Below are 14784 nucleotides of genomic sequence, written 5' to 3'. Positions count from 1 at the left end.
TACATGTGTGTTTAATTGAACAGAAAGCCTTCACTTGACAGCGATGGCATCCCAAATCTCCAGGATATTTTTATTGCTCCTTGTAATGACAGTTAGTTTTGTGGTTTTCATTCTATCCCAGGAATCTTTATCAAAAAGGTAATTTTTTTTTCATATCTATCTATGTATATCTATGTATTAATTTGCTAATTCTGAACTTTTTTGCTCCCTTTTGTCCTGTTGCTGTTGTTGCAGTTGGACAATTTTCTCAGGAAAACATGAACTCGGATGGGAAAACTTTTTGTTTAATATTAACCTCTGGGGACAGAAAGAAAAAACAGCTGTGGCTGAGACTCCAATGCCTCTCCTCTACAGAGGAAATTTCACAAAGGCTCCTCAGTGGGATTTTGATGATGTCTATAACCAGGATGCCCCACCTAGACCAACAGTAAGCATGCTAAGACACAATATGACAGAAACAGGACAAATGTAGTAATTAATTTGATGGCTGTGGGCAGGCAACGCTTGTGCTCAGCCATGCAGTCAGTCTGCTTTCACTTAATGGTTTCACTCCTTTAATTAAAATACATAATTCTTAATTATTCATCAAATTTCTGTAACTGTTGTGTTTGTTGTTTCCTCGGGGTATAAAGCTTTCACAAAATCATTTTAACTAATTTCATGATTTAATATTTCTGTTATTATCAGACATGTGCCCAATCACTGCGAAACTCTAAGGATGAGAACTTCAAGAAGGCTTTTCTTCCCAACATACGTTTGTTTCTGCACAAGGACAACATTAACATGAGCGAGTGGAATCGCCTTTCACATTTTAACAATCCTTTTGGGTTTATGCAGTACAAATATGATGGTAGGTGTTTGTGAAACTGATGCCAGATTAAATATCAGTATATATGTGAGCTTGATCAGCAACTAAGTAATAGATTTTTTGTTATTTAATTTCTCCTTCCAGTTTCTGACTCCTGATATTATAATAAAGACAGACACTGTTGGTGTTAAAAAATATATATTATGGCACCTTTAAGCAGTGTTTTTTGTGTCATCTACAGTTTTCTGTAGTAAAAAGTTCCTGGTGAATCAGGTCAAAGCTCACCAAGGATTAATTAAATGATGAGTTAAAGAAAGTGAAGTTTGAACTTGTATTAAGACACATGAAATTATTCATACAACACTAAATTAAGATACACTCCAAGCCAGTGTTGGTCAAGTTACTTGAAAAAAGTAATCAGTAGCTAATTACAGATTACACTCCCCCAAAAAGTAATCCCATTACTTTACTGATTACTTATTTTCAAAAGTAATTAGTTACTTAGTTACTTTTTAAAAGCACGATTTACAACCTGAATAGGTGATAAAGCGATAGAGCTTTCAGCCCGATTCTACTTTTTCTGCATAATCCATCATATAAAATGTAATCAAATGGAAAAGTCTCTTTTTAAAACTTGTTTTATTAGTTTTAATCTTTTAACTTTATGCATCAAGCAAAAATTTAATTATATGCAACATTCTCTGACTGGAAGAAATTTGTTTAACATTTAAACCTATTTTCTGCAACACTCCATCTTGATTTCCAGGTTAAGTACTTATGCTGTGAGAGGAATTATATTGAACTGGTTAAGTTCCTTAGATAATACTTTTCAATTTGTGCAGTATTTAGGTAACTCATCTGAAAGAATGAAAATAGAATGTGGGGTCCTTCAAGGTTCTGTTTTGGGAACAAAACTTTTTTATATATAAACGACATTTGCAGATGACACAATTTTTTATTGTTCTAGAGAAAAGTTGAAAGAATTGGCTAAAATTATGGTTATTGAAAAGTAAAAACTAAAAAAATGGTTTGATGTAAATAAGTTATCATTGAATTTGGCAAAGACAAAGTTTATGATGTTTGGAAATCATGTAAAGGAGGAAGAGGTAGTATCATCTATAGATGGAGTATTGATCGAAAGAGTTACAGAATTCCATTTTCTGGGTGTAATAGTGGATGACAAGTTAACATGAAAATCTCATATTGAACATGTTTAAAAAAAGATGGCCAAAAGTATATATATACTGGGTAATGCGATATATATATTAGATTACAAGGCAATGCAAATATTAGATTTTTCATTATTTTTACCCTGAGTTATTGTGTCGAAGAATGGGGGAATACATATGCGAATAATATAAAACCATTATACTTATTACAGAAGAGAGTGCTATGAATTATGCATGATGTTAAATGTATGTCTGTACTCATGTCTTTCTTTTCGTTTGCAGAAGTGATGGCTTCAGTGAAGCTGATTCCAAAGCCAAAAGAGCCACTGCTCCTCCCAAAACCAGGTGCCGATGGCTGTATTCACTGTGCTGTGGTGGGTACTGCAGGAATTTTGAACGGCTCAAAAGTGGGTGCAGAGATCGATGCACATGATTACGTTTTTCGGTACGTAAGAGGTACAAAACAAACCTGTTGGTAATGTTCTTTAAACTGAAGGGAATTATAAGGGTCAAATGTCTCAAAATCACATTGCAGCTGGTGCAGCGCACAGCAATCACTTAGATTTGATGTAATCTCTAGGGACACACAACATTCAAAAATCCAGAAATATATACCTAGTATATATCAAGTGTGTATTTCTATAATATGTGTTGTCAAAGGAGCTTGCAAAGAAAAGCGTCTGGACTTCTTTAAGTTGCTTGAAGACGTTTCACCTCTCATCCGAGAAGCTTCTTCAGTTCTAAGGTCAAATGGTGGAGAGTCCCAGATATAAACCTAGTGGGAGTAACCCCCCACAGAGGGACAAAAGGACCCCCTGATGATCCTCTAATCGCCTGAGCCAAGGTGTGAAACTGGGCGTGGGTCCAAATCAGCCAGAGTTTCGGGTGTGTTCATTGTGAAACCTGGCCCCACCTTATCATGCGAATTCCTGAGGTCAGATGGCCCAGGATGTGAGTGGGCGTTAAGGCGTCTGGGAAGGGATCTCAAAACTGGATTATAGATGGCAGAGAGTTGGTGTCGTAAACCCCCGCCTCTGTTCAAAGATGGTCGCTCACAGTGGACATAGATGGCTTCTTTCACTCCTCTTTCAAACCATCTGTCCTCTCTGTCCAAAATGTGAACATTGGCATCCTCGAAAGAGTGTCCTTTATCCTTAAGATGCAGATGGACTGCTGAGTCTTGTCCTGTGGAGGTGGCTCTTCTGTGTTGTGCCATGCGCTTGTGAAGTGGCTGTTTGGTCTCTCCAATGTAGAGGTCTGAGCATTCCTCGCTGCACTGTACAGCATACACCACATTGTTAAGTTTGTGTCTTGGCGTTTTGTCTTTCGGGTGAACCAGTTTTTGTCTGAGCGTGTTGCTGGGTCTGAAATGCACCGGGATGTCATGCTTGGAGAAAACTCTCCTGAGTTTCTCTGATACACCGGCTACATAGGGGATGACAATGTTGTTGCGTCTGTCCTTCTTATCCTCCCTCGCTGGTGTCTGGTCTTCTTTTCTGTGCCTCTTTGCTGACTTTAAGAACGCCCATTTAGGATAGCCGCACGTTTTGAGTGCTTCCTTTACATGTGTGTGTTCCTTCTTTTTTCCTTCAGGCTTAGAGGGAACATGTTCTGCCCGGTGGTGTAGGGTCCTAATTACTCCAAGTTTGTGTTCCAAAGGGTGATGGGAGTCAAAGAGGAGGTACTGGTCCGTGTGTGTGGGCTTCCGGTAAACTTCGATGTTGAGTTTGCCGTTCTCTTCAATGTGCACGGCGCAGTCCAGGAACGGCAAACAGTTGTCCTTTGTGTCTTCCCTGGTGAACTTGATGTTTTTATCCACAGCGTTAATGTGCGCAGTGAAGGATTCCACTTCTTGTGTCTTGATTTTGACCCAGGTGTCGTCCACATATCTGTACCAGTGGCTGGGTACTCTCCCTTTGAAAGAGCCTTCCTTTCCACTTCCTCCATGTAAAGGTTGGCTACAATAGGTGACACGGGGGAGCCCATGGCACAGCCATGTTTTTGTCTGTAGAAGCCTTCGTTGTACTTGAAATATGTAGTGGTGAGGCAGAGGTCTAACAGTGTGCAGATCTGATCGGGTGTGAAGTTGGTCCTGTCCTCCAAGGAGCTGTCTTCTTGTAGTCGTTTTCTGACAGTCTCCACGGCCTCAGTGGTGGGTATGCAAGTGAAAAGAGAGACTACATCAAAGGACACCATGGTTTCATCTGGATCCAGGGTAAGTTTCTGGACCTTGTCGGTGAAGTCGGTGGAGTTCTTGATGTGGTGTGGGGTGTTCCCCACGAGAGGCGCAAGGATGGTAGCAAGGTGTTTAGCAATGTTGTAAGTGGCTGAGTTTATGCTACTGACTATGGGTCTGAGTGGAACAGCTTCCTTGTGGATCTTAGGTGAGGTGAGGAGAGTAGTGATCTTTGAGCACAGGAAGCAGGTACACACACTAATGGAAAGGGAGGCTCAGAGCATCCATGTTGTACACTACTCTCCTCAGTGACAACAATACCTACGAAGCCCTGAAGCGAGACCCCACAAGCAGCTACAAAAAGAAAGTTATAGCTTGCCTTCAAGACTTTGAAAAGGACAAAATTATTGACCGCCTTACATATCACCGCCTTTACCCAGGGGATGCCATACCCTGCATCTATGGACTTCCTAAGATCCACAAGGAAGCTGTTCCACTCAGACCCATAGTCAGTAGCATAAACTCAGCCACTTACAACATTGCTAAACACCTTGCTACCATCCTTGCGCCTCTCGTGGGGAACACCCCACACCACATCAAGAACTCCACCGACTTCACCGACAAGGTCCAGAAACTTACCCTGGATCCAGATGAAACCATGGTGTCCTTTGATGTAGTCTCTCTTTTCACTTGCATACCCACCACTGAGGCCGTGGAGACTGTCAGAAAACGACTACAAGAAGACAGCTCCTTGGAGGACAGGACCAACTTCACACCCGATCAGATCTGCACACTGTTAGACCTCTGCCTCACCACTACATATTTCAAGTACAACGAAGGCTTCTACAGACAAAAACATGGCTGTGCCATGGGCTCCCCCGTGTCACCTATTGTAGCCAACCTTTACATGGAGGAAGTGGAAAGGAAGGCTCTTGGCTCTTTCAAAGGAAGAGTACCCAGCCACTGGTACAGATATGTGGACGACACCTGGGTCAAAATCAAGACACATATATATATATATATATATATATATATATATATATATATATATATATATATATATATATATGTGTGTGTGTGTGTGTGTGTGTGTGTGTATATATGTGTATATATGTGTATACGTATATATATATATATATATATATATATATATATATATATATATATATATATATATATATATACACATACACACATTTGTCTGATGGCAGATACATTACCTTTGTGATTCTCGATGAAGCCCTTACTCCCCTAGACAAACACAACAGGTCCAGATGTTCTATTTGAACTTCAGTTCCATGTAACACCATTTCAAATAAAGTGGTGGACAAACTTCATGCACTGACTGACATATGTTACTCACTGACTGCTCTCAAGCCGTCAGGCTGGGCAAACAAAGAGCTCCAGCGTAGAGTCAACATCCTCTTCTATATCCTCTGTACACACAACCATCAATTTTTCTATAACATGAGCACCACTGTTAAGTTTGCAGATCATACAGTTCATTGGATGCGTGACAGACAAAGATGATTCGTACAAGGAAGAGGTTCACACTTAACATTTGCAAATAATAACATAGTCCTCAACACCAGAATCAACCAGGATGTTGCCTAAATGATATTTAGGCAACATCCTGGTTGCTCTGACTTGCAAATTTAAATATCATGTATTAAAAATATAAATTTAACTTCGTACTCAAGAGAAAAGAAGAGAATTAATGGAGATTTAGACCACATAATGAAAACACCAAATGAGGAAATATCTTTAGGATGATTGATGGTCCATCCCTTGGACACAGTGTGGTGTTCCTGAACCAGCTTAACAATGGAATCACTACTTTATGCTCACCATTGTCATTCTAATGAACAGTGGTATTACTTTCAGTGTTACTTCCACTTGTTGTCCACCAACTGATCTTTTTCAACATGGCACTATTGTATGACTGTGTTGGTCTTTACCATCATTTCAATGAACTATTAGTACAGGAGTTCACAGATTCATCTCAGAAAGAGATGTTGCAACAGTTTTCTTTGTTTACTGTTTCAACTTCTTCTACTCTCATATTCATGCTGATGTGTAGGTCCCTTCCAAAATATTCATTTTATTTAAGGAACTGATTTCAAAATGACTAAACGCATTGAAGAAGAGATTTTAACTAATGATATTATAATGACACATCAAAAAATGAGTTTCTGTCACAAGTTTCCTTTCTTTAGATGGAAGTCTGTTGAAGACCAATAAAAAGGGTTAGAACTTGAATAAAATCACCATTGGGGTGAATTAATTTTTAATTTTTTGATGTAGCTGTGCCATTCCAGGGCTTGGTTTCAGCAAGATACCAGGTGGGAATCAAACTACACAAAGGTGTGTAGTCTTACCACTACACTATCCAGCTGCCATTTACACCTGGGTGTACATGTATATCTTGGTTGACTGCTGCTTCTAAACATATGCATTATTAGTACTGTATGCTGCTCAGTAACATTGAAAATGTATTATTTACTGTTACTGATGCTTATGTTGGTCATTGTGGTTTGCTTACAGTGTTGTCTTCTTTTTGCTTGTTTTTTTTGTATCAGCAGGAGATTATCGAATTCGGTTCTTTAGAATTCTTTTAACGACAGAGAAAGACCCCGGACTCAGTGTGATCAAGCTCAAAAAATAATCTTTATTGTACATTTCCGGAAACGGAGAGCTGTAGACACAAGGACGCACACACAGGTCTAAAAGCATTGCAAGCCAAAGGCGTATATATAGTTCTGCTATACGTCACACACAGTTTCGATCAAAACAACTCTGCTTAGTTTCACTTTCTGTCTGCACGCTTCTTGTTCTCTGCACAAAGCGTGCAGTTTCCTGTCAGTACTTTTGGCTCAGATTCTAGTCACAATGGCATTCTCCTACTCTGGCCTCTATAAAACAATATAAACAGAAAATAAGCACTAAGAATATATATTTATTTTGTAATATGATCAGGCAGTTTTACTGTGTCTTTTCTCTCTATCCCTCTTCTCCTCTATTTTTCTTCCCTTCACCTTCTGTTAACTCTCTTCTTTCTCTTTCCTGTCCCCCGGTCCTGTCCATTCTGATTGTAATAACTCAAAATGAAAAATATATATACAATTATATATATATACATATATATTAGGGGTGCAACGATATTCGTATCGATATTGAACCGTTCGATACAGTGCTTTCGGTTTGGTACGCATATGTATCGAACAATACAACATTTGTAATTTATTTTATCAACTTTCCTTCTGACGATGCTGTCTGTGTGGAGAGCTCAGTGAATCTGCGTTCGACTACTCCGCCTAGGCTGCACTGTCGAGCGCAGATCCACTGAGCGCTCCACACAGACAGCATCGTCAGAAGGAAGAGCGCAGGGCGAGCTAGCCAGACAGAAGTTAAGCTCTCCTTGCAACATGGCAAATTGAACCTCCCCCACCCTCATTCAGATCTGGCGTTTGGAATTATTTTGGTTTTCATGTGACGTATGACCCTGAAGGTAAGCGAGTCATGGACTAAAGTAAAACAGTATGTTGGATGTGCCACGCAATGCTCAATTACATGGGTGGGAGCTAGTGTGTTAGCGCAGTTAGCTCGTTAATGTGTTGGCCATCTAGCCCCATGCACGGGGCTATCAGGGGTAGCTCGTTAACGGAGATTTGCCATGTTGTGGCGTTAAGGTCATTTTAACAAGGTTAACCTGAAAGCACTAGTGGGAACACAACGAATATGACTGCACATTTACACCGACATCATCCTAGTGCAAAGACAAAAACAACAAGCATGCATGCTACAAACTTTACCCAATTCATTTAGACAGCCGTTAGCACATGATTCTCCTTATGGGGACCTGATATGTTTAATATGCTGCTGAGAATATAGCCCAGAAGAAGCGGATAGTATAGCTTTTATTTTGGAAAGAGCCATTTCTCTGTAATAAACTCTCTTTTCCAAAGATGAGTGATTCCTCAATCAGATACAGGGCTCGCAAAATCGCTAGCCCGACGTCCTGGGGCTAGCGATATTTCCAGTCGGGCTACCAAAATCTATCTCTGCCCTGCCTGTCCGGTGTTCCAGATCTACTGGCGTTTAGATCAACTGGCGTTGGTCGAACAGATGTGTGGCAGTCTTGCGTTTCAGGAGCTGCTACCGACAAACCAGCAAAAAAACCGCCAAATGTGTCACCTGTGACACTTGTGAGGTTGTCTCAAACACACTCCGTCAGTCTTGATGCTGTTGAACAACAAAATGTTTAAAAATGTGGCGAGTTTACCTGGTGATATCCTCATGCGCAACGCGATCGCGAAAACAGCAAACAAGTAATACCACGCCGATGTTGTTCACAGGACAGCAAGAGTAAACGATCGGGAGACTCTTGTCGTCGTCATCGCTCCCCTTGCACGGTTTGTTTCTCCGAATTCAGCGTTTTTGCTTCACAACTAAAGCGAGCAGTTTACTTTGTGTGCACTAACATGGACTCGAGTCAACCAGCGCCACCTCTGGCCAAGTGCCACAGCCTACAGCCAGATCAACCTGTGACACACATCTGCACCACGTTTGAATTCGTGTCATGCACATTTGTACCTTTCAATATATATATATATATATATATATATATATATATATATATATATATATATATATATATATACACACACACACACACACACACACACACACATACATACACACACACACACACACACACACACACACACACACACACACACACACACCTCCAGGTTCCAACCTGCACAAACATTTGCATCCCTACTCAAAAGTTGAAATGTCTAGCTATTAAATTTAAATATTGAGATAACAACCAATATTTTTAACATACTTAGACTTTTGAGTTATCTATTTCTTTTAATTTCCAAAAAAAGAAATCTCTTGTACCTTATGGGAATGCATTTAGGAAATCCTTGCACAAAGGCTGCTATATAACAGACACTAACGAAAAGCATAATAAGATGAAAGGTATATCACACTACCTTCAATTTGAATGCTGTTGCTTGAACTACTGACTGATTTTGAACATTACAATTAAATCAACGTAAACTGAACCAAAGATCAACTTTCTGAATTGTGTCTGTTTGGCAGGATGAACGGTGCCGTTATCAAAGGTTATGAGGAAGATGTAGGAAATAGAACATCAGTGTACGTTCACACAGAGCACTCCATCGCCGCATCACCTTATTTTTTTGGGAAGTATGGATACAAGTCTGCCCCTCATGATGAGGTAGTAAAACTTACAAGACAACAGTGTGATATTGTTTATACTCTCCACAGACTAAAGATTATTTTGCTCCATAATTTTTCTCTTGGCAGGGAATAAAATATGTGCTGATTCCTGAGGCAATGAGAGATTTCCGATGGCTTGAGGGTCTTTTCAAAGGACATGAGGGCTATAGTGGCCCACACCACAAGAAATGGTGATTATCAAATTAAGTAGTTATGTAGTAATTTTTTTTTCTCCTGCTTTGACAAATCTCAATTTTTCCAATTAGTTTATAGTGTCATTAGACAATCTTTTAAGAGCAGCCTCACAGCTCAGAGGTGTGAGTGGAGAAGAACTAGAGACAATTTACCAGCTGGGATTTTGTCTAACTGGTAAAAATCCATGGCCTTCCTCGTGGCTCCTACATGTCACTGCTGAGTGCACCCACACGTGAGGTGTTCACAGGTGCCTCATTATTAGCAGATGTACTCTACAAATGCACTCTGGAAAATGCTAAAGCAACTTGAGTTGATATCTACTTTTTCTTTTAGGTTTTAATGGACAATTGTATTGCCTTTTATTTAAAAAAACAACTAAAATTAATAATATAAATTATCCCTCCTCTCCCTTGTGTTTTCACCTCACCAGGCCAGGGACCTACTATTCAGGGCAGTACAATGAGAGCCGATTCTACGTTCTACACCAGGACTTCCTCCGATACGTGAAGAACAGGTCAGACTCCTATGAGCATACTGTGATTACATATGAGCAGATGTTGGTAATAATATAATATAATATAATATAATATAATATAATAAGGTTGCAGAAAAGCTGGTTCCATACCTGGACAAATTACTGGTGCATCCCAGGGCTAACATAGAAACAGGCAACAGTTCACATTGTTTCATCATCTAATAATTGTTTTTCTTTCCTGAACAAGTTTGCTCTTAAAGTTAACTCCATTCTGGGAGAGTGACTCTTCTGAGCTTCTGCTCAGCTCTGTTGAGAATCATTAAAGTGATGGTTGGGACTTCCAGTCAATCAATTGAAATACATTGTGGATTTCAAAATCTTATTTGGTTTTCATATGTACCTATTTTCAGTGATATCAACTTTAATAGCAGGAAATTAACTAGGCATAATTCTTTTTTATGTGTGTTTTTATTGTTCTGGGTCTTTTGACCGAGCATTTTGAGTTAATGGGGCTTCTTTGTGCTAATTTTGTAGGTTTCTATTATTTAGTATTGAGTTTAGTCCCGGTTTTGCTTCCATGTTTAGTTTTATTTCTGATTCCATGTTTTCTTGTCGATGTGCCTCGTCTCCTTTTTCTGTTTACATGTTTCCCTCCTTGTTTTTTATTCCATCTCTTCCCTCTCTGTCATGTGCTTTCCTATACATTTTCCCCAGCCCATCTCGCCTCTCTCTCCCCCTCCATGTCTCATCTTTCTTAATTATTCTGTATTACCCTCTTTGTGTCTCCTCTGTTTGTCTCCCCAGTCTTTCTTGTTCCCCTTTGGGTTCCTTCCTCCCGGCCTCATGTCAGGCCGTGTGTTCTTGCCTGCGTCTTGTGTTTAGTGTGTTTTGTTTTGCTTCCTCCTGTCTCGATTAACTCCTCCCAACTGTGTTCCCCGTGTATTTCCACTTCCCTCGTCACCATCATGTGTATTTATTGTGCAAGTTTTCCTTCTTTCATTTTCAGATCGTCTCTTAACCCTTCCAGTATTTTTATATTTTTTGTTTGTTTGTTTGTTTTTTAATCACAGGTTCCTAAAGTCACCTAATCTGAATAGAAGATTCTGGGCAATAGTCAGACCAACCAATGGAGCATTCACTCTCTTCCTGGCTTTGCATATTTGTGACACAGTGAGTTAATATTACCTTTACATTTCTGTGTAAGAGGTATTGGTTTCTACACCTATATACACAATACACAGACTAAAAGCCTCAAAGCAGCTCTTTAATGAAAATAAGCTATTTCACACATGTTTTCTGCAAAGTAGATGACATCTATATGTCACAGTCAAACCACAAAACGAACGAATCTTGAAAAAAAAGCAATCTTGAAATTACGTAAACATAAACCCAGATGAACAATGCCACCACATGACATATCAGACCAAGTAATCATTTATTCAACATGATTCGGTACCTTTTAGAATCGTCTTTACCAGCAATAACCAAAGTTTCTCACATTGTTGTTCAGGAATTTTTTTCCCACTCATCTTTGCAATGTTGCTTCAGTTCATTAAAGTTTGAAGCATTTCTTTACGTTGACTGGGCCATTGCAACACCTTGATTTTTCAGTCATTCTCCTATACATTCGTTGCACTGAGAATATCGGTTATAAACTAAAAACGTGCAGGAGTTTTTTTTTTTATATTATTTTTTTGTACTCAACTAAATGATTGTGCCCAGGCACTGTGGCTGAAAGATACAGCTTAACTCATCTGTCCTAAAAGCTGATGTCCTGCTTGTTGGTATGAGGTGTTTATAATATGAAAAATAATGTGCTGTGTTTGTTTGTTTTCCTAAATGTGCCATTGTACATTATGGACAAAAATCTCCACTCTGTCTTGTCTGCCCAAATTGAACAGAGTTTCTGAAGTCTTTCTGGGTCATTCACATGCAATTTGTAAATTAAAATGTGCTGCTATGTTCTTTTTATAGAGAAGAAGCAACCATCAATCTTCTGGAATTGTGCTGTCAGGCACTTTCATTAATTATTATTTCATTAATCATTTAATTAGCACGGTGGCACGGTGGTTAGCACTGTTGCCGCACAGCAAGAAGGTCCTGAGTTCAATTCCACCATCAGGCCGGGGTCTTTCTGTGTGGAGTTTGCATGTTCTCCCCGTGTTTGTGTGTGTTCCCTCCGGGTACTCCGGCTTCCTCCCACTGTCCAAAGACATGCAGCTTCAAATCAAATCAAATCACTTTTATTGTCACATCGTAGGGATAGGTTAATTGGATAATCCAAATTGCCACTAGGTGTGAATGTGAATGTGAGTGTGAATGGTTGTCTGTCCTTGTGTGTTAGCCCTGCGACAGACTGGCGACCTGTCCAGGGTGTACCCCGCCTCTCACCCTATGACAGCTGGGATAGGCTCCCGCGACCCTGAAAAGGATAAGCGAATGGAATATTTAATTAATTATTATTATTATGACCTATTATTATTGTTGTTGTTGCTGTTGTTTTTCCTGATGGGAACTGTATTAAGGTATTCTGCAAACTATGTCTTGAAAAGTAAGGATTTTTTCTCTCTCTCTTTCTGTATCCTCAGGTGGATGCATATGGATTCATGACTGATGACTACATGAAATACTCCAACTACTATGCTCAGAAGTACATTAAAACAAAAGTACATTTCTATTCCAACCATGACTACATTTTGGAGAAGAATACATGGAAAGATCTTCACAACAGAAAAGTAATAAAGCTGTATCAAAGAACGGAGCCAGAATCAGGGACTGAAAAGCCAAAGTAACACTGAGTCCACCCATAAGGATAAAACCTACACTACTGAAGATATTCAAGAGCCATGTCAGGCAGCACAGTAGTGCAGTGGTCAGCACAGCAAGAAGTGTTCACATCCAACATATAACTGGAGGGTTTCTTTGTGTGCATGTTCTCTCTTTGTCTGTGTGGATTCTCTCTGTAGCATCAGCTTCCTTTGATGCTGCATGAAGACATGCACTTAGTTGGGTTAGGTTAACTGGTGAGAGTATTTTGGCCATAGGTGTGAATGTGAGTGTCATGGTTACCTGGTCTGTATACATTGTCCTTTCTTCTTTGCTGTGTTCACCTTTAAGCTGTGTGTTCCACCTTGGGGGTTTGCTGTATGATAGTTTTCATTTAGATAATTTGCACTTGGCTCATATTTTCTTATTTTTACAAGTTTTCAACAATAAAGCGGTTTTTGAGTTTTAAGTCCTGTTTTCCGAGTCCTGCTTTTGGGTGATGCTCTCCATGACACGCACTCCCCTTGACAAACTGATTTCTTTTAGCTGGAGGAAGTGTAAAGCTGCTTAAAGAACTAAAATTACTCCATTTATGAGTAATTATAAAGTATACCTGGAATTTTACAGTATTGGGAGTTTTTCAGTCAGAAGCCCCACAAGGTTTGTGAGTCATGTCTTAACATGTTTAAGAAAATATTAACTGTAGGCCCATAAATAACATAAATGACTTCAGTACAATACCTAATAGTTGCATTTGAAATTAAAATAACGAAATTGTTCAAATGTTTTTAGCTTTACTTACTCAATGTAATGTGTTTATTTTTAATTAAATATGCTTCTTAATAAAAAAAACACATCAACAATATGGAAAAACAGATGCAACAATACATTGTCTGATGTTTGACCCAGATCATTGTTTACTTACAACCTTAGAAAAACATATTAATGTAAAGCAGCTAAATCTGTTTGCTCACCTACTGAAGTTCCTTGAATACACGAGGTTTGATTATACACACAATCATTGTGAGATTATATAGTGTCAAGTTAGTGGGATGTAATCCAGATATTTCTTTAATATGATAATATAAATCTGTCACTCAGCTGTCAAATGAGAGCTTCATGACTGATTCAGTTTGAATGCCTCTCTTCATATCAGTCAGTGCTTAAGAGCAAAACACAAAAAAACTTAAATGATCTGATTATTTTTCAGACCTGACGGACCTAAACTTATAGATCTTCAGCTCCCACCTCAAGCAGAACTTCAACAGGGAGGTTGGTTTTTTTCATTAGACCCTGTGTTTCATGAACTTTGACCACATACACTTACACACACGCAGGATACACTTCACGACAAACTTTAAATGTCTATAATCCTGAAAAAGGATCAAACTGGGTAAAGTATGAGTCATTCTCACCTGCTGGCCCCAGAAGAGTTACTTTCTGGCCACTGCATGAAAACTACTTCAAAGTTGTGTTTAAGTTTCATTTCCATACACAGTCTTGACCTCAGCAGTGTTTTCTGACTAATCAGCTCTTTATGCTCCAGTGGCCATTAAGCGACTGATATAAACGTGGAGCGTTGCTTACCTGATCACACTCTTACTCCTCCTGTCACCCCTTCATTCCACATTGGATGTGGAATTGTAAATGGTAAATGGACTGGTTCTTATATAGCGCTTTTCTACTCTCCCGGGGTACTCAAAGCGCTGTATACAACATGCAATGTTGTGATCCTCAGGTGTCACAACAGGTGTTGATTGTATCTCCAGTGTTTGATCCTTCCAGGAATTTCCTCTCCTCTGCCACATGGTGGAGTCAGTGTGATGTAACACAAGGACCTGTGGAGACAAGCAACCCCAGTCATCTCAAAAACTATTCAGCAATCAATTATAAGTCATTAAATATTAGTCAGTCTGAAATGATACAAAGTGAGATTGATGCTGGT

General features: G+C 39.3%; 1 protein-coding gene across 1 annotated transcript; it reads left to right on the top strand.

Moving 5' to 3' along the window:
- Positions 1 to 226: 226 nt before the first annotated feature.
- LOC146663880 (alpha-N-acetylgalactosaminide alpha-2,6-sialyltransferase 1-like) lies at positions 227 to 13288 on the top strand. The gene is made up of 8 exons (XM_085416818.1): positions 227 to 427; positions 688 to 850; positions 2260 to 2422; positions 9263 to 9401; positions 9491 to 9594; positions 10029 to 10112; positions 11144 to 11243; positions 12662 to 13288. Exons 1-8 carry the CDS (start codon positions 338 to 340, stop codon positions 12863 to 12865), a joined length of 1047 nt encoding a protein of 348 aa, XP_085272944.1. The 5' UTR covers positions 227 to 337; the 3' UTR covers positions 12866 to 13288.
- The last annotated feature ends 1496 nt before the right edge of the window (positions 13289 to 14784 follow it).

Source organism: Rhamphochromis longiceps, linkage group LG8 (genome assembly GCF_057381845.1).
Source record: "Rhamphochromis longiceps isolate RC_006_pf linkage group LG8, R_longiceps_female_GT1.1, whole genome shotgun sequence".
NCBI classification, from domain to species: Eukaryota; Metazoa; Chordata; class Actinopteri; order Cichliformes; family Cichlidae; genus Rhamphochromis; species Rhamphochromis longiceps.
The sequence above is the reverse complement of the archived record's forward strand: the minus strand, read 5'-3'. Positions and strand labels throughout refer to the sequence as shown.